General features: G+C 31.5%; 1 protein-coding gene and 1 pseudogene across 1 annotated transcript; both read right to left on the bottom strand.

The window, feature by feature from the left end:
• Positions 1-1,755: 1,755 nt before the first annotated feature.
• Positions 1,756-8,316, bottom strand: LOC149880562 (uncharacterized; annotated as a pseudogene).
• A 2,466-nt stretch (positions 8,317-10,782) lies between these two features.
• On the bottom strand, positions 10,783-12,605 carry LOC149880561 (uncharacterized). Its single transcript, XM_090069134.1, has 2 exons — positions 11,218-12,605; positions 10,783-10,884 (listed from the first exon to the last, which is right to left on the bottom strand). The coding sequence occupies exons 1-2, from the start codon at positions 12,580-12,582 to the stop codon at positions 10,783-10,785; spliced, it is 1,467 nt and encodes a 488-aa protein (XP_089925260.1). The 5' UTR covers positions 12,583-12,605.
• Between the last annotated feature and the right edge of the window lie 8,823 nt (positions 12,606-21,428).

Below are 21,428 nucleotides of genomic sequence, written 5' to 3'. Positions count from 1 at the left end.
TGAACAAAAGTGGTCTCAGCAATCGAGAAATCGGACGTCAACTTGAAATCAGTGAATGCAGCGTTAGAACAACGCTCATAAATTATAATGAGTTTGGAACAGTCAAAGACAAAAGTCGCTCTAGTTGTCCCAAAAAAATGTCAGAAAGGGACGAAAATAAAGCAGTTACGCTCGCTAGACGCAACCCAAACATGAGCATAGCTGAAATCGCCTCAGACCTGAATACAGCGTTGGGTGCACATCAAGTTAGCCGATCAACAATTAGCAAGCTTAAGAAGAAAAAACACCTCAATTCATACCTTGCAACAAAGAAGCCACTGTTAAGTATCAAAGACAGTCTCAAGCGTAGAAAATGGTGCAAAGAGAGAGCTGCATGGACTGTAGAGCAATGGAGAAAAGTAATTTTCTCAGACAAGTCAAATTTTGAAATTATTAATCGCAAGAAAAGGGTTGTCGCGAGGAGATACAAAAACGAAAAATATAATCCTCGTTTTATCATGTCAAAAGTTCAAGGAGGAGGAGGTTCAATTGGCATTTGGGGCTGCATTGCTGGATCTAGCAATGGACTGGCGCATCTTTACACTGATCGCCTTAATCAACATCGATATAGAGAGATATTAGAAGATTATTTAAAGCCATTAATGGACGTTTTCAAGGCTGACTCCACCTGGCAATTTCAACAAGATAACGCTCCTTGCCACACAGCACGCTCAATAAAGCAATACATGGAAGAAAATAAATATTTACGATTTCAATTTTACATAAACCATTTAAGGGAATCTAAAAAAATCGCATATTTAAAGTGCTGGTTTTCATATTATTTGGTAATTTTTTTAAAAAGTTGTTATTGCTGTCAAAAATGCTTAATGCATTTTTTACTGTTTTCTTCTAATAGTTGAAACTTACTTTTTAAAATGTAAAACAGGCAATCCAATGTCTTTCAAACATTCTTAGAACAATTTCGCATACTCAGACACCCCCTGATATTTGCATAGATGTTTACTGCAACGCTCATTAACATTTTAGATTTAAACGCCTAAAGGCACTTTGTTCATTAATGTTAAGAAATTCAAGAAAAAATTTTAATGGAATTTACACAAATAGTAACTAACTATTACTTGTATTTTAAAGGTATTAATAATTAGTATTTTAGTGATATTATTTTAGCTATAAATAACAATAGTTATTAATAATAAAGGAAAGCAAAGTAATTGTTATTTAATAAATTGATTTAATTATATTAAATGTGGTTATTTTGTCATAGCAAAATAAAACTCTCATGAGAATAAAAAATTAACAATTAGATACATAATAACCGAACCCCTTTCCCTAATTGAGTTTTAAGAAAATAGGACAGTTTAAAACTCTGCATGTCTTATTAAAAGGACTTGAATTACTCAGTGCAAGTTCTACATAACTAATTAAAAACAAAAAAAGTTAACTCTAAATTAATTTTTAAATATGCTCATGAAAAATCTACGATCAAATAATAAAACATACTCGGAAATCCTTTATCGCGAGCTATGTAGCTCCCAAAGGTAGCTTCAAACAATTCTTTTTGGTTTTCAGTCCATTGGAAATAAATTCTTGCTAAATGCCAAAAAAAAAAAAAAAAAAAGAAAGTTAGACGTAAAACTTCAAAGTAAACAAACTGTTAATCATGTTATAGCTATTTTAAGAGACATTGTTTAAAAAAAATTGATAAAAACATTTTAAACCATTCTACATTAAAATATTTTATTTACATAAGTAACATTATTTAACAAAATCAGATCTCATTAGTTTAATGCATAAGTTACCAGATTTGTCACTTTTACATTTAACATTATCATCTTCATGATCCAATTCATCCTCCTCCTCATCATTGTTGGATGAACTAACATATCCTTAAAAAAAAGTTTTTAGATCAAACTTAAGTCAATATTTGTTAGTTGTAACAGAAAAATAGCAATGAGAAGAGTTTATACTCAAAACTTTGGGGAGAAACAACCTCTAAATGTTCCACCAATTGTTTTTTAAATTTGTGAGCAAAAGTAAAATCAGAAATCATTTTAAAAAAATTTCATATCTTGTTTTACTATCTTTCACAAAAAGGTACTCCAATAACAATATACTACAATTCATGATACATTCTAGCTAATGTAAATTTTCTAATTTATTAATTTTTTTTTTCCCATTAGAGGGTTTGTTTTGGAGATATCCTTTAATTTTGACAGATTAAACCTTCATTCTTGACAATTATTTATTATCCAATATGTTTGCACAATAATACTTTAACATATTTCCAATATGTAATGCAAGGAAGTATTCCAAGTAAAGAACTTTAAATTTATACTAGGATATATGCCATTCAGTTTAAAACATTTATCTACTATGTAAAATGATTAAGTCAAAAAAAGTATGATAGAAAAATATATTTCTTAGATATTTACATACTTTTTCTCCTAGCTTCTTTTGATTTAATTGGCTTTAAATCTGAAATCAAAGAGGTTGATATTTTTCCTTTTACTAAATCATGACTTTGGGAACTGTATGAACCAGACAAACCCTGGTCAATTGCTTTAAGAAGCTGACCTGCAAAAATAAAAAAAAAATTAAAATTAGCAAAAATTACCTGCAAAAAAATTAGTAACAAAAATCCGTTTAAAAAAAACAAACACATTTAGACATTAAAATTACAATTTATAAAAAATATCATGTTTGCTTAGTACAAAACGGGAGGAAAAATGAACTGTTTAAGCAAACATGGTATTTAACAGCAATAAAAAATTAGAATGGAAGCTGACCTGTTGCTCTTAATTGTTGTTCTGCTTGGGGCACTTGATATATGTTTTTGTTCACATCACCACTGTGTCCAAAGTGGTCAAACACAAGCTGTTGATTTGATTCTGATAAACCAAGAGCTCCAATCAAAGAAGATACTCTATGCCTATTCATAGTACCAGTAAGTTTGCCATCTACATTAGCTTTTTTGCATCAAGACACTAACACATGCCAGCCTGAAACATGACTATCACTTCCTTTTGTAGATGCAAACAAGTATTGATTTTGAGGAGCTATTCCAGAATCTTTTCTTGTTTCTGCTGAGCTTAAAAATTCCATTGAAGGTACTAGGTCTGGAGGAAAAAAAACAGGCACTAGCTTTTTTCCGTTCCCTTCCTGAAAAGTTATTCGATTCCCAGTTGATATTTCATATATGTATGACCTTCTAGCTGCTTCTCCCACCCATGTCCCAGCATCAGCTTCTTTCCATTGGTAAATAAATAGCCTAGCTGGTTATTTATTTACCAATGGAAAGAAGCTGATGCTGGGACATGGGTGGGAGACCACCACCTTGACGACCGTTAAAAATTGTTAATCTTGTACATGCAGCATCTCTCACATTCACAAACACAGAACTTGGAAATCTTAGGGAAAAAAACCACTGTCTACTATCTTATTCAAGTAATTTTGTAATATTTTCAGTGCTTGTTCATCAGGTAAGTTTGCCGGTTTTCTTGTTGATTTGTTTCTTTATTGGTGAATTTGGTATAAGGCATCCCCAAAAGGTTCATGCTGAATTATAGCAAATATTGATATAAAATCTCTAACCATCTCAGCTTCATTGTTTCGGGATTCTACCATAAAATGAACTTGTACCATATTAGCAACTTGTTTAACAACATTTTGCAAATGAACTTTTAAACCAGACTTCATTCCATTTGAATCTTCAGTTAGTTCAAGTATAGCATTATTTAAATGACTAATGTTCTCTTTTTTAAACATATCTGATGCATCACTTGATGAACCCAGTGACTTTTTAAATGTCATATAAAGTCGAGCAAGTTGCCTCATAGTTCGTCTAACACGCTTCTCCACTTCAAACTTTTTCTCTTTTTTACACTTATTAGCTTTATATATACGTGCACCTATCATATGTATGATAGGATCGCTTTTAGCCAATGTTGATATATCGTCCTGGATCATCTTATTTATAACTGCCTTAAAGTCATTTTCTAAACCATCAATCCTTACCAATGTTTCCATTGGCATTAGTGAAATCATAACTTAGCCATTATTTCGACCACAATGAATTTGGTGCCTAGCCTTATATGGTTTTGCATAACAACCCTTACATACAGCACAAATCACAAGATTCTCAGCATCAGCATCACCATCAAGAGCTTTTCTCTCTGGAATAAATTTTGGATCATCTTTTTTCATTTCCATCAAATTATGATTAAAAATTCCTTTTTTCCGAAGTAAACCAAATGCTTCAACTTGCTCCCTTTTTGGAAGAGATAAAGCCTTTATTATAGCTGGTTCATCTTTGTGGACTAGTTTTAGGTGGCGTGTTAAAGCACTTTGAAGTTTACCATCCTCACAAAATGGACATGGTCTGTGAATTTTCTTTTTAGATGGTATTTTCTTTTTAGCACTAAAACTGGTTTCTTTGCTTTCATTAAGGCTACCACCAACCAAATCATCATCTGTTTCAACTACATCAAGAGCATCTTCTAATCCAATAGCTAAATCATTCATCAAACTTATTTCATTAATAGAATCAGTCTCAGAAAATAGCGTAGGCAATAAATCTGTGGAATACTAAAAAAATGAAAATTGATAAACATTTCAAACCCAACCCTGGATGCATTATTAGCACACTACAGGCAAATTTATCATCAATAAATAAACCTGCTACTTTAACATATTGTACAAAAAAGCATTAAATTTAATTTTTCCCTTTATGAATTAACATTCTGCAAGATAAAGTTATAAATATATACAAAATAACCTTCTCTCCAAAAAGTACAGTTTTCTTGGATCCACTGTTGTCTGAATCAAAAACAATTAAAACAATAAATGAAAATATAAAAAACAGCACAAGAAAAATATTTATTTATCAACTTAATTTCTAATTTATCAACTAATTATAGTAATTCTGACTATTATTTATAAATAGATTATATTTACATAAAAAACAAAGATGATTTCCTAAATAAATTTAAACAGTTAAAGCAAATTTTAAAAAGAAATATAAAATTTCACAATTTTAAACACTTACATAAAAAAAAATAAATAGCAAAGTACCATAATAAGGAGATTGTAACAAAAGAGAACAATTCTGAAGGATTTCACTTTAAGAAATTTCTTCATCTGAATCTTCCACATCAGAAAAAAGAAGACCATCATCTTCCATCTTTTAGTGAAAACAAACACATAAAAATCAATTATAAGTTCAAAATATTGAAGATAAATCATTTATAAAATTTCAATTCAATACCTTTAATCCTTTAGTGACTTTTGAGATTGGAGTAGAATGCACATTACACACCTGGTTATATTACAAATATTATTAACTGAAAAAATAAATTTCTCATACAAAATTAAAAATTATAAATCTGTGTGACTGTTATATAATTTAAAAACTAATACCTCAATTTTTTTTGAGTCTTTAGATGAACCAGTGACTGCCTGTTCATTTTCCACCTTATTAGGATAAACATTAATGCAAAAAATTTTTAACAAGCAATAAGAATATCCAAAAAACAACTAAAAGTTGAGTAATATTGATAGTTTTAAGGAAAATCAAAATTAAACATTTCAAACTATCTTTTATACTTTCTCCAAGAAAATATAACAAGTGAAACAAAAGTACCTTAGTTGAACTCAAAACAGAAAAATCAACAGCAGACGAATTTGGAGCAGCAATAACATTTTCGTTCTAATTAAAATATTTTTTTAAAATAAATTAACATCTGATATAAATTTAACTTCAAAACCGAATTGAAACAAATATAATACTAATTAATTTGAAATATTAACAAACAATTAACACAAGGTATTAAATAAAAAGACCATCTTTAATCATTCAAAAACTAAAGCAAATCAAATAACTAAAACAAGCCCAAAAGAAAAATCATTTACAACCCATATATTTATATATCAACCAAAAGAAACTACCTCAGTACAAAACACAAATGGTTGCAGATTTTCAACCTAAAAAGACAAGACAAAAGATAAGTTGATAAAAAACATCTTCATTATTAAACTGACAAATTTTCATCTAAGGTAAATTTTAATACAATACAATAGCAAAAACAAACTAAATCAGTGTTTGAAAATAGTTTCGAGTTGGAATAGAGAAATATATATGCAAAAGATACTCAATAGAAATTGTAAATTGTGTCTACATAATGAAAATGTTGATATCATAAAAAAGAGAAGACAAACTGTATCAGTGTTGGAAAAGAAGGTTGTATTAAAGTAGAGAAATATATATGCAAAACATTCTCACAAGACTTTGAAAACAGTGAGTCTACTTAAAGTAGATTATAATTCATACAATAGAAAAGAAAAATTGTTTTAGTGATGGAAAGTAATGTTGACTTTAGGCAGAGAAATATATATGCAAAACATTCTAACAGGACATTGAAAACTGTGAGTCTACCTAAAGTAGATTTTGATATCATACAATAGAAAAGACAAGCTGTATCAGTGAAAGAAAGTGGTGTTGACTTTAGGCAGAGAAATATAAACACAAAATATTCTTACTTGACTTAGTAAGCTGTGTGTCTACTTAAAGTAGATTTTATTATCATACAATTGAAAAGACAAATTGTATCAGTGATGGAAAGTTGTGTTGACTTTAAGTAGGAAAATAGAGTAGACATTGATTTTAAGGGAGGTTTGGAATCATACAGTTAAAGAAATATTCTCTTAGTGCCTATTGTAGTGTTTAGTTAGAGAAATAAACAAAGAAAAAAATTTTGTTAAGTTTTTTAAGTATTTCTTTAGATTTTTGTAAAGCAGATGACCTAAAAATAATAGGACAATGAAGAGTTAATACAAGCCCTCCAGTAATTGACTTGCAGTGCTTAACATTAAGTACAATTAATAATGTACAAAATAATTCTTTACCATATTGCGCCATGGCATTTCTTCTGGATCATCTCCATAATCATATCTATTTATTAAAAGTATGGTTTTGAAAAAAACAATTTTTTTTTTTTTCTTTAGAGATTTTGCAGAAGAAAGATAAAATCCATATTTTAAGTTTTAATGCTACAGCATTTAAAGAGTAAGAAGGAATATAGAAAATCATATGCAATTATAAATTGTAAAATTCGTAAATGGTTTTGTGAGCATTAATTAGATAAAATTAGGTTCTTGTCACTAAACAATTCATTAAAATTTGACAGATTTAGTTGCCAAAGTATCAATTTTAATAATATTCTTGAAGTTCAGATTTTAGAGAAGTTTTAAATAATTCTTAGGGTTAAGGACGCGTGCAAGAATAAGCATTAAAATAACCAACCTTATTTCTGTGCCTATATCAATGTCTTTAACTGCGTAAAGTGCCAAATATGATGATTGATTTGAAACATAACGCTTCATTACTGCATTTGAATATTTAAATGGTGAATCATTCACATATCTTAAGGAAACCAAATTTTCCATTAAAACCCTTTAGAAGATATAGACTAGGACACAAGCATCAGTTTATTGAGGTGCTTGAAAAATTAAGAAAGCAGTATATGATTACAAAAAAACTGTTTAGACAATTAACAGCTTTATATTCATCAAATTTATCTAGAAATAAAGTTTCATTGCCTTTGGATATTCATACCTTCCAGCTTGCAAAGAATAAGTAGCATCAATACTAAAAAAAAATTACAGAGATGTAACCAAGAAAAAGGTCAAGATGCCATTTACTTCAAAAAGGTTAACATACAGAACATCATAATGTAGACTTCTTCACAAAAAGATACTGACCAAAATTTCCCATTGCTTCCCATAACATTGTAATAGATGAAGCAACCGATTCCACTACTCTTGTATTTTTCATCTCTTTTGAGAGCTTCACTTTCAGAAATCTTTTCTCCTAAGTAATTTAAATAGTCTGAACTATGTAAAGGTATTTCTGATTATGCATTTATATTTAAGAAATTGTTTTTAAAAAATGATTTTCTGCTAGATTTGATTAAACATCTCATCACCCACCTGCATATTCTAAAAGAAAGTCTCCTTTCCTAAACCTTTTTGTTGATATTACTCCATACCCTAAATTGTAAAAAAGTATAATAAATTTTAAATTTTACTACAAATTCACGATTTTGTATTTACTTGATAAATTATAGCAAAATACTACTACAGCTAATAAAAACCAAATAAATGACAAACCTATAACTGAATTTATCAAAACAACTTTGATACCACCTGGATCTTTTCCAGACCCAAGATAATATTCGATTAAAGAGTTATTACTTGTCAGGCCACGCTTTGGCCTAGCCGCCATAATTCACTTTTCAGCCGGCTTGCAATTATTCCGCGAAAAGAGCGTAATGGAGAAAACAAGGTAAAATGTAACTGTATAATTTTTATATTTTGAAATACTTTAACATAATTTATCCCTGGTTAATTACACTAAACTAACTTTATAGATTGTTATTGTAGAAACATTATAGAGACGTAAAGTCGTTAATTTATTCATATTAACTAATTAAAAAAAACAAATGAAGTTACTGTCAACCGAACGGCTAATTCCAAACACCGTGTCTACCTGACGCAAAGTCGATAGATATACAAGAAGAAAAAGACAATTGCTGATTAACCTTCATTCTCAATATTAAACATAAAAAACTTATATGGCCAAGAAAATGTTGCTCCACAGCAATAAATAGACCTAAGATTTATAACCTATTAAAAAACGCATTGACCATAATATTGTGTGTATCGTAAAGTCGACATCAAAATTGTCGGCTTAAGAAAACTGTAGACCTGAGGCGCTAAGTTAAACCGTAATTTGTCGACTTTAGGTTGATCTATAATTATATATATATATATATATATATATATATATATATATATATATATATATATATATATATATATATATATATATATATATATATATATATATATATATATATATATATAGCAAAGCTGGGTAAAAATGTGATATTTGATTTCAAAACACCATTAGTGTAGTTTTAATGTACTGGAACCATTTTAAAACGAATGTCTATTAATAATTTTGTTTTATATTGATCAATATTATATTTGAAATAGTTAAATTTAATAAAGTTACTAAATTATTCGAAGTGAAAATATGAGTATTTAATAGAGAATTTCCAACATGCAAAACTGTCAATAATTATGTTGTTAATTCTTAAAAATAGTTATAATGTTTTATGATCATAAAAGTTTCATATGATGCATCTAAAATATAAACACAAGTTAGCACATCAATAAAATAAAGAGGTGGACTGGAGCTTTAAAGAATTTCTTTGAAAATATGTATGCTTTATTAAACATTTACATTGGGGTATGCTTTTAAGATATCCATTTTTAAACAATTTATTAATTCAAATAAATCATAGGATGTATTAATCTATACTTGAATTATAGTCTTGAAAAAAAATGGCGGTTTAGCTTTTTTTTTGTTTTTGAGTTGCGCCCGTGAAAAATCGTTCCTGTTTCAAAAGAAATCGTTCCTGTTTTAAGGAAATCGTTCCTGTTTTTCTCCAAGAAATCGTTCCTACGGCTTTTTTCGGGAAATCGTTCCGGTTTTATAGAAATCGTTCCAATTTTTTTAGAAATCGCTCCTATGGGGAACAGTAGGAACGATTTCTTTGGGGAAGTCGTTCCTACGTTTTGAGAAATCGTTCCTTCAACATTCTTCTTCTTCTTCTTCTTCTTCTTCTTCTTCTTCTTCTTATTATTATTATTATTATTATTATTATTATTATTATTATTATTATTATTATTATTATTATTATTATTATTATTATTATTATTATTATTATTATTATTATTATTATTATTATTACTATTATTATTATCATTATTATTACTACTACTACTACTACTACTACTACTACTACTACTACTACTACTACTACTACTACTACTACTACTACTACTACTACTACTACTACTACTACTACTCCTGCTGCTGCTGCTGCTGCTGCTACTACTACTACTACTACTACTAAACTACTACTACTACTACTACTACTACTACTACTACTACTACTACTACTACTACTACTCCTGCTGCTGCTGCTGCTACTACTACTACTACTACTACTACTACTACTACTACTACTACTAAACTACTACTACTATTACTATTACTATTATTACAGAGGTTGTATTATTCTGCAAGTGGTTGTATAATTACGCTTTGAAATCAGGAAGTCTCAATTTCAATCAAGAGAATTAGGAAAATATTAGGAATCTAGCGAAAAAAATTATTAAGAGCTAGGCGAAAGAAAATTTTAGAAAATTAAAATTTGGACAAGTTTTTTTACATGGTTTGAAAACAGGTAAATAGTTTCTTAGAATCTTCCGTCCACGATTTTAGCTTTAAAATTTGATTTTTTTATTAGAATTTCTTTCGTTTTTCTTGAATATTTAAAACTAAAATTTCCAAAAGTGTTCGTCATTGAAAAATGTCTACTTTCTACGGCTGCTTGTCAAGGCAGCTTCTGACAACTTCAGCAGTAAAGGTTCGGCTCCTCTATATCTTAGCAAAATCCGCACGACTTATAATATTTGAACATAGTTTGGTTAGAAGTAAAAAGAAAGATCTTCTGTGCTTTCTTCCCTTAATCTGATCATCCTTTTTAGGAATATCAAACTTTTGTAATATCTAAAACAAGAACCCTAGCATCATTAAGTTAAAAGTTAAATGAAGTAAGAAGAGTTAACAGAACAATATTTAAAGTTTATCAAACGTTTCTTTGAAAACGTTTCCTAACTGAACAATACTTAAAATTGAGCACTACAAAATTCAATTCAATTTTCTATTTTGGTATCCAAATTAGAATTTGACCCTAAAAAAGTATGAAGAAAAAGGATTGGAGAATGATCTGGAGAATGGCAAGGAAATTTTCCTTCCTAAAATGGAACAATCATTTTAAGTTCACCATTAAAAATCGATAACTGAAATTAGCACCTCATTATTAGATAGTGTTTCATTAATTTTATGCAAATTTATTTCAACATATATAAACTTTAAGTAGCATACTTCTTCATCTAGGAAGCCTTCCTTTTCAAATCTTTGAGTTCTTTTTCTTTATGGATGTGACTTTTTATCTTTTAAAAGAAGTGACAGTCTCTTCCTCTAAATTTTATAATAGTTTATTCCTGAGCATTTATTGGCATTTATAAAATGATTACTGAAACTTTATAATAGTAAAAATGGCAAATAAAAATATGAAATTTACTAACTTGAAAAGTGGATTCGGAATCAGATGAAAGTATGAAGTTTTTATTATTATGATATCTTATGATATATTTATGATATCTTTCCTGTAGTTCACTTATCAGCATTTTTATAAAAATTCTTGTTGCTTTGTCTTTGTGATTTTGCTGGGCAAGTAGTTCTTGGTGCAAGGAGTATAATTCAGGTATTACATCTTGGATTGTTGGTCTTTTATCAGCTGATAAACCTACTGAAATGTTGTAAATTTTTTCAAGAAACGGCATGCTGCATTCTAATGTCTTCCATTGATCATCTGAGGGGCATGACCTTTCAAATTCTTCATTTGATTTTGCAAGTGTTTTAATCGCTTCTTTGAGTTGAAGGACTGACTTTATGCACATGTACTCAGAATTCCATCGTGTTGTACACGGAACAATCAATTTCTTGGCCTTAATTCCAAGTTCTTCGCATGCACCTTGAAGCTTAGCAGTAGAGAGATAACTTCTATGTGCGTGTGATGCTAAATCTGTGCAGTTTTTAATTGCTTTTGAAAGTTCAATTGAATTTTTAATTGCTTTAAGAATAACTAGCTGGATTGTGTGATCGTTGCAGCGCAACTCTGAGTTAATTTCATCACTTTCTTTAGCAGCTAAAACAATGTTGCTGCCATTGTCACTAACGCAGGCTCTGTGCACTTCTTCATTTAAGTTCAAATTAGCAATAAAAGTATCCAGGTTTACTGCGATTGCTACCCCAGTGTGTCTACCAGTAAATGGTGTGCAAGCAATGAGAAAACTCAATAAATTAAAATCTGAATTAATGTAGAGAATTGTAAGACTCATGAAGGAATCATTGTTTCGACTTGTCCAGAGATCTGTTGTAAAACTAACTCCAGTCACATTTGGAAAATCTTTGACAAATTCTAGTTGTAACCCTTCCTTAACTTTGTCATACAACATTGGAAGTTTATGACGTCTAAATGTTGATGCAGATTTGACAGTAAATTTATTATTTACTTCATCGATAAATTCTTGAGCTCCTTTATTATCCAAAACTTCAAAAGGTAGACCTAGAGTGCAGACAAACTTTATTAAATCTAAGTCAAACTTTAATTGCTTTGGATCATTTAACCCAGATTTTTGATTTTTTAATATACTACTTTCAATTGTTGTTTTGTCGTCTTTTTTTATATCAAACTTTCGTTTATTAGGTGCCTCTATGGTTTTTAAAAGATGTTCCTTCCAAGATGTTTCATGTTTGATTTTAACATGGCTGGTTATTGTTGAAGTACTGCCACAGTTTATTTTGTAAGATTTAAAGCAAATTTTACATTTAGCTTCAAATTTATTCAGCTTTTCAAAGAATTGCCAAATACCACTTTCTTTTGGCATCTTCGATTTCAATAAAGTATAAATTGCTTGTATGACCGGACTAAAAAAAAATTAAATAAAATAAACATATATACATATTTGTTTTGGTCAAGTAATAGATAACTAAGTTGATAACAAGTAGTATAAGATTAGAAATTGTTAAAGTTAGATTAAAGACAAAGTAAATCACAAATTATATTTAAAGTATATTCACAAATAAATTTAATTGAAGGCTTATTCAAATTTAAAGTTTACAATTGTTTGTATGTTTGTCAAGCTATTATGAAAAATAAATATATGTTAAACAGTAAAACTTATTTGTTTTATTATTTATCTAAATTAAAAAGCAACGTTCTTATAATGAAAATATTATACAATATATTTTAATTTTTAAGTAAAATAAAAAATTACAACAGTTTAGAAAAAAAGTTCAATTTACTCACATGTTACAGTACAATGGTATCAAAAGCTGTTAATAGCCAATATTCTTCTTGGTCCGCAGCATTTGATATAGTTTTGCGGCAACTGTTTACGACTATTTTGGAGTTATGTTTACAATCTCATCTTTTTGACTTATTTTTTTTCTGTGGTTTAATAATACTAAACTTTCATAAATAAAGTTTATTAAAAAAATATAAAATTAAGTTTTATAATTTTTAAAATTTTTATATAGGTTTTTCAGCTTTTTTCGGTTTCGGTTCAGTTCGGTTGATTATTTAAAATATTTTTATCGGTTCGGTTCGATTCGGTTTTCTTAGTTCGGTTTTAACCGAAAGAACGGTTCGGTTCGGTTAACCGCGTGGCCTTAGTTGTAACGATGTTATCATAATGCCATTTTTTTTTTAATTTTTTTTTTTCCTTAAGATTTACGATTGACGCATTTATACGATTTATAAAAAAAAATCTGATTACCATTAAAATTTTCTCTATTTTATGCCTAATAATTTCTTGTACGTAACTTAGGGGATCATTTTAAATGGGGGGTGGATATTATAGTTTTGCATATTTGTCAAATATCGAGTTACTTAAATTTTGTAAGGTGTTAAACTAATAAATTAGCTTAGTTTGCATTTGCAACACTTTTGAGGAAAGAAATAATTCTTATATATGTTAAATTCTTGTATATATTAAAAAGAAAAAGTTCTTATACATGTAAATTATTGTTTTACATTTTATTATTCTGGTAAAAGGTCTTCATCAAAAATTTGATTACTCTTAATAAAAATAACTATTCTCCTGACCATCATTTGAACTTACTAATGTAGAGGAAAATGGTTCTGCTTTACACTGATATGACCTATGTCAGTTGTAAATTCCTCAAGTAATATTAAATAATTGTTAAATTACTTTGCCTCCGCATACTTTTTATTTTAATTTTACTGATGATTTAGTTTTTTCAATTTAAAGGCGTTTTTCTAAAAGAGTATTAGTTAAGGTTTCGCAACTTTAAATTGTGGAAAACAGCCACTATAAATTAAGTAAAAGACCGACCATAACACGTATTACGGAATGCTTTTTGCTAGTATAAATAATTATTTAAAAACAAATAACTGTTAACTTTTAACTCACTGGGCCATCCAAGGTTTTTTTTATCTCTGATGTGTTTTCCAAACATCTCCTCCAATAGTTCTTCTTGCTCTGTGGACCACTGAGTATATACTCTTTCTGAATAAAACATATAGTTAAAAATAATTAGCTCCACAAAAAAATTATTTTAAAAATGATTGAATTTTATTATTTATTTATCAAAGTAACTATTTTTAAAAATTGTTTAAAAAAAGTTAAATCTCACTCGATTTTTGACATATCAACACATTAATTGAATTTTTTATACAAAAATTCACAAATCAAATAATGAATATAAGCGATTCTTCAATAAATTCCTGTTTTACTTACAAAGTAGTATAGTTATAAGTAGATCAAACTGTGTTATTGTTTTGGAAAGAAAGTTCTTTAGCATTTGCGAGTAGAGGTAATTTACTTGATATAAAATGTAAGATCAGAGATCCCATATTCAACACTGCATCTTGTATGAGGTCGTTCATTCTGCTGGTAAGGCCAAACATAACATATGCCCAGCCCTAGATCAAGACAGTATTACCAAATGCACATATCAAATTTGGTTTCAACGTTTTTGGTCCAATGACTTCAAAATTTATGAGCATTTAAATAAGAAGTGTCCAGGCTTTGAAAAAAACTCAAAGAATCCCGAATTAAATATGGTTTCCGGTTTTGAAAATTATTTTAAGACTCACAAGGGAGCTACTTTTAAAAGCTATTTGATTGATAAAGCTACCAAAGGCGACAGGGTTGTCGTTCATCCGAGCGATCCGAATGAGTTGGTGGAAAAGCGCATCGAGAGCAGCGTCTACTTTGGTTGGATAAAATTGCAAAAAGCGATCTGGGAAGAGAAGCGATTACAGCTGCAAAATCTGATGAAAAAGAGCCGGCTTCTTCGGCGATTGTGATTGCAAAAGACATGGCTATTGATAAAGGCAAAAAGGCGATAGAAAAGGTGTATGCCAAGACTGGAACTCCGAATCCAAAAGTGCTCACTGAAAAGAGCAAAGACATTATTTCGGGAATGGTTGCATCAGCAGCTCCAGTGATCAGCAGCGATTATTCCTCGCTCGGCGGCTCATTGCGTCCTAAAAAGTTGTCCAGGAAAAACGCCATCCGAATCCAAGACCTGGTTAAAATGGACAACCAAGGTCTTGTGAAAATGGGAAGCGGGCTTAAAATTGCATACTTTTCAGAGACCTGAGAACCGAAATTTTTTTTCTTTTGTGTAGAAAAATGGCAAATTCCGAAGTTTTAAACATTACAGAAGAAATCATTGTTGATGAAGACATTGAGAGATTTGATTTTCACGAATACGAACCGGTCAGCACCAATTTAAACACGGCCGGGGAGATAAGAATCAGCATTGAGCAGCAAGATTTGTTCACGCTTCCCTCTGAGGCATACCTTTTGGTCGAAGGAAGACTGACAAAAGCAGACGGGACTTCCTATGCGGATGCGGATGCGGTCGCTCTTGCAAACAACGGCATCATGCACCTGTTCAGTCAGATTTCTTATCAGTTGTCAAATCAAGAGGTGGAAACAATATACAGCCCAGGTCAAGCCACTACAATGCTGGGTTTTTATAAATATCCGGTGGAGTACCAAGTGTCGGAAGGAATGAATCAGCTGTGGCAAAGAGACACCACTGCCGTTGCCGATCTTGCAGGTAACAGCGGATTTAGTCAAAGCCAAGATTTCATCATTAAGCAGCCTGCTGTTTAAGGAACATTTTCATTTTGCATTTCGTTGAAACACATTTCTTTACGGATTTAAGCACACGTTTACTCTTGTGAGAAAAAGCGACGCAGATGCAATTTTTAAGAGCGCTGAAGCAGCCGCAGGAAAAGTGGACTTGAGCAAACTGTCTTTGTTTATGACTCATGTCACCCCCTCTTTTATGGCAAACACCAATCTTTACAAACTCATCGAGTCCAAAGTGGACGTGCCGTAGTTGTTTAAATCCCGACAGTGCGACACCATTGCCGTGCCAGTGTCCAATACATTTAGTTGGAGGTTAAGCGCCAGATCTGCCAGTGAACGACCGAGGTACATCATTGTTGGAATTCAGACCAATAAAGACGGCAGTCAAGATTTAAACCCTTCCGTATTCAACCACTGCGATTTGAAAAACATGTACGTCACTTTAAACAGCGAAAGGTATCCAGCCGTCAATTACGACTTGCCTATCACTAACAACAAATTTTCGAGGATTTACAGGGACGCGTGCAAGTTTGACAACAAGATTTTTGGAATAAGGGAAATTATCGGTCAAACGAATTTGACGGCACTGAATTACAGACCCATTTGCCCTCTTTTCGTTTTTGACGTGAACAAGCAGGCTGAGAGGTTGAAATCGACCGTGCTGGACGTGCAAATTAAGGCTACCTTTAATGTAAACGTTCCTGCAGACACTCAAGCTTATGCGGTCGTCATTTCTGACAAACTGCTCAGAATCAAATCCAACGGAAACCAAATGAACGTGGTGTATTAGGAAAAAATTAATTGGTCCTTAATAAAAGGATGAATTATACGAAAAAGGATTTGAAAAATTTGCTTATCGAAAATGACGTTTCAAAAACGTCGAAAAGTAGAATGGGATTGGCGATGATTGCGATGGAGAACCATCTGATCGACAAAAATGCGATGATGGAGGAAGTCAAGTCGATAGATTCAAAATATGAAAGACTCCGTTTGATGAGAAACAATCCCGTGGCTGTGAAAATGACTCACGCTGAAACAGGAAAAGTGATCGAATACGGGTCTCTTTACAAAGTGATGAAAGAAACGGGACATGGCAACAATTATTTGGAGAATAGCGATCGACATACACGTGCTCGGTTTGGACTGCGATTTGGAAGAAAAGAAAAAAATGTCTGGAAAACTGAAAATGGATGCGCTGCTCAAAAAATTTGAAGATTTTCCAAAATTTGCTGAAAATAAAAAAAATTGAATTGAAGAAAAATAAATTCCAACGAAAATAAAAAAGATGGATAGGATTAATTTTCTGCAAGAAAGAGAAAGATGGTTGGTAGAAAGAGAAAGATGGATGGAAGAAAATGAAAGAGAGTTGGAAGAAATGGGAGGATATTTTGAAGAAAGACGGTTGGAAGAAAGGAGAAGACGGTTTGTAGAAATGAGAAGACGGTTTGTAGAAATGAGAAGACGGTTTGTAGAAATGAGAAGACGGTTTGTAGAAATGAGAAGACGGTTTGTAGAAATGAGAAGACGGTTTGTAGAAATGAGAAGACGGTTTGTAGAAATGAGAAGACGGTTTGTAGAAATGAGAAGACGGTTTGTAGAAATGAGAAGACGGTTTGTAGAAATGAGAAGACGGTTTGTAGAAATGAGAAGACGGTTTGTAGAAATGAGAAGACGGTTTGTAGAAATGAGAAGAGAGTTGGAAGAAATGAGAAGACGGTTGAAAGAAGGCGATTCGTCAGATGATGATTCGTCACCTGAAAATATGTCGAAAAACGAAAATATCGCAAAAGAGTGGGAAGAACTTCAAAAATTTATTTGAAGACATTGAATGGGAAAATTTTGCGCTCCTGCTGCATAAACATTTTTTAAGATTTCTTAAATCCCGGAAAATCACTTGTAATTTTTTAATTCTTTTCAAAGAATTGAAAAGTTGCTGAAAATAAAAAAATTGAATTTGAGTTAAATAAATTCCAAAACAAATAAAAAAGATGGGTCACAGTGTCACGAAATGACTTTTAATTCGAACCTCTTGTCCCGAGAAAACCCTTTGAAGGTTTGAGAGTACACATGTGTAGAATAACACTAGAGTTGGTTTTGAAATCTTTCATCATCGTCCGAGAAAGAAAAATCAGTTTAAAGTTTTTAATTTTATTGCTCAGAATAAAAATTTTACAAAAAAATAATTTCTTTAAAAAAATCTTGTTCTCTATTATAACATATAAATTTCTTCAACATATGTGTTTGCAACTCTAAACAAAGCAAAACCAAAAAAAATACAAACAAACTATTCTTGAAAGACAAACAGTTTTCTACTTTCAGCTTTGAAATTCAAGCTGTTAAAAACATTAATGATTCTAGATACTTATACAAAACTATTCTACTCAATTGATTAAGAAGCAAGCCTTTATTAAACTCTTACATAGCATATGTAATTAATAACTGTAAATGTCTCTTCCACAAATAGAAATCAAAATAAATATTTACTGTTATACTCGATCAAACAGTTTCAAAGATTCCTGGGATAATCCCGATGGATGGCTGGCCTCTTGAAACGTTGCCAATGAAGACTGAAGTTGTGGTGAAGTGGCTCTGTGGCTTGCTCAGAAAAGATGCCCAGAGAGTGGTTGTGGCGATCAATAAACTGTGTCACATGGAAGAAAACAGCATGTGCTTTGGGGGTAACACTTGTGTTTGGAAGGTTGAGATAGGAAGCTTTAAACTCTTCAATAAGCTCACAGTAGTTCTGTTGGAGTGTATTCCCAAAGCAGGCATGAACAACAGCATCAAATTTTCTGAGGGTTTCAATAAATGGAAATGCCAAAAAGCAAGCATGCTTCTCTGCAAGCTGTTGAAGTGAGTCAACATTTCTCAAAAGCTTTCTACACTCATTGCCAGCAAATTGTCCTCCATGAAAAGGTTGTTGTTGAATGTTGATCATCTTTGGCCACTCATCTGCATTTTGCCATACCTGACAGAGGTTCTTAAAGAGGTGGTTCACAACACCAATAAGAAGGTGAAGTTCCATAGGAGGAATAAAATCTAGGACAAGAGTATCATCAGAAAGTCTTATTATTGGCTGGTGAACAACATTTTGAAAGTCCCTTGCCTTTTTTGTTTGGGCACCGGCTGCTTGGAAGCCTTCAAAATCAGAACGAATGGAGCCAAATGTTCGAAGCTCACCACTGTGATGAAGATTCTTTGACTCATTGTCACACCAGGTGCAAGGGTGTGCACTAGAGTGAGATTGCAAGCCACAAATTATGTTAGCAAGCTTCATGTCGCATGACAACACAAAAGACATTCTCTCTAAACACAGTTTATCCAGAATTTGTTTGACATTGTCATAGTTTTCAGAGACATTTTCTGCAATGGCCACCAAAAGTTGACGCTTCACTCCTGAGTCTTTGAAATTTTTAAAGAGAGGCTTCTTTGATGGAGGAGAAGTATCTGGTGTTCCTAAGCTCATAATACCAAAAGAAACTTTCACGAACCCGCCTTCACCATCTATCCCCACCTTAATAAGCTGGTCTGACTGAGGGCCTCTGACTTCAGCAACAGTGTTTCTTAATGACTCTATTTCATTGCAGTACACCAATAAATGTTTAGACTCTTGGCTAGTGCTTTTGGATGTATCAGTAATTTCTGATGTGACAAAGAGGTCAGAAAGTTGCTTTCCAAGAGATTCAAACTTTTCTCTGAAATTTTTCTCCACAACACGCTGTGGAACTACTTTGTTTAGAGTTGAAGCAAGCATATTCATTCCCCTATTTGAAAGACCAATCTGGTTTTGAACTTGTACTAGATGTTGTGCAGTCAAGGTGGGTGTAGATGAAGGAAATAATTCTCTTTGTCGCGATGGGCCTGCAAAAAATCACAGAAAGTTACCATTGTATCATTTCCGAAATTCATAGTGTATATCTTATTGCTATGCCCTTTGACAAAAGTTTTTTTTGTTTAAAAAGTACAGTTTTTACCTGGAATTACTGGAAAGGGTCTTCCTATTCCTTGATTGAGACGGACAGTGCCATGGGGGGAAGGAACTTTGTTGGCAATAACAGAAACAGCCACTCTTTCTGCTGCTTTTTTGTCTTTTTCTGCAACTTCGAGTAAGTTCTATCGTAACATTGCTTTAGTACAGACATGAGGGATGCCTCTTCCTATCAATGAAAAGCATGCTGAACATCTTTTCTCAACAATTGGCTGTTCTATGAGCTGACTGGCAGTGTTTGTTGCTCCACTTATCTGAGGGCTTCTGAATTTTGCTTTTCCCACACTACAAATCAAGCAATCACATGCTGATTCTCTTGTTGCAGGACAGATCTTTATGTTTTGATAATCTGGCAAGGAAGGAAGTTGGACATCTCTCCCTTCACCTTTTCTTCTGAGACTTACTCGACAGTTTTCACAGATTCCAATTGGTACTCTTTGGTCTTCAAAGTTGATTCTTTGGCCCAAAATTTCTAGACTGCGTTTAATCATAAAATCAGTCAGCTGCCTGTTAGCTTTGTTCATACAGAGAAAACAGACAGTTTTCCTGTTGTCTTCATGAGTTTTTGCTTGGTTAGGCATTTTGAAAAATGACGCGCAACTTGTTCTTTTAAAACGGTTTCTAAACTGTTTGCAGTTTTTTCCCGGAATTTTTTAGTAAATTATTTTTTTGCTAAAATATTTTGTATGTACTATTTGTAAAACAAATAACCAAAATAGACAGTTTTTTTTGAGAAAGAAAAAAAGACTCTTAGTTTATTGACCTTATTAAATAAGCATAAAATTAGAAACTTTAAACTGATTTTTCTTTCTCGGACAATGATGAAAGATTTCAGAACCAACTCTCGTGTAATTCTACACATGTGTACTCTCAAACCTCCAAAGGGTTTTCTCGGGACAAGAGGTTCGAATTAATAGTCATTTCGTGACACAGTGTTACGGGTTGCTTTTTGCAAGTATCATTAGTTCAATAATGAAAGTATATTATTAAATCAACAAATAAATCACTTTCTATCAACATATTTCTTGATGATAAAAATAATTGCATGAAGATCTTTCAGTTTATTTCATCAGTAAACATAAAATTGCAATAATTATATATTAGCGAGAAAAAAAAAAGGGTTACTTTCCCAAATATTCATTAAAGCATTGTTTTCATAATGGCATATTCAACAGGAGTACCACAGGGTAGTGTATTAGGCCCATTTCTATTTTCCATGTTTGTTTCACCTGTATATCGTATTATAGCTAAGCTTGGTACCAATCATCATCAATATGCTGATGATACCCAACTTTATACTGCCATCAACCCAGGCATAGATAGTATTAATAAAATCAATGTGTGTGCTAATGCATTAACAAAGTGGTTTCTAGAAAATGGACTTCTGCTCAACCCAAATAAAACAGAAGCTGTTTTATTTGGATCTAGAAAACAAATTAGCAAGCATAAAAATGATTCAAAAATTGTTTTTTCTGGAACAACACTAAATATGATAAATTCAGTAAAAATCCTTGGTGTCACCCTAGATTCATCGCTCTCTATGGACAAACACATAAACAACACTATTAAATCCTGCAATTACCATATTCGAGCACTACGCCACATTCGGCCGTGT

Source organism: Hydra viridissima, unplaced genomic scaffold (genome assembly GCF_058129835.1).
Source record: "Hydra viridissima isolate aposymbiotic clone 2 unplaced genomic scaffold, HvirCarnegie_v1 scaffold_12, whole genome shotgun sequence".
In the NCBI taxonomy this organism is placed as follows: domain Eukaryota; kingdom Metazoa; phylum Cnidaria; class Hydrozoa; order Anthoathecata; family Hydridae; genus Hydra; species Hydra viridissima.
This window is presented reverse-complemented; position numbering and strand designations above follow the sequence as displayed.

What these genes read in the sequence shown, in the direction of transcription:
- LOC149880561 (XM_090069134.1), bottom strand. Translation starts at nt 12,582, where the DNA reads ATGCCAAAAGAAAGTGGTATTTGGCAATTCTTTGAAAAGCTGAATAAA. An exon ending in ATTCCGAATCCACTTTTCAA is followed by an intron (nt 10,885 to 11,217) that starts GTTAGTAAATTT and finishes GTTCCATTTTAG; the next exon opens with GAAGGAAAATTTCCTTGCCA.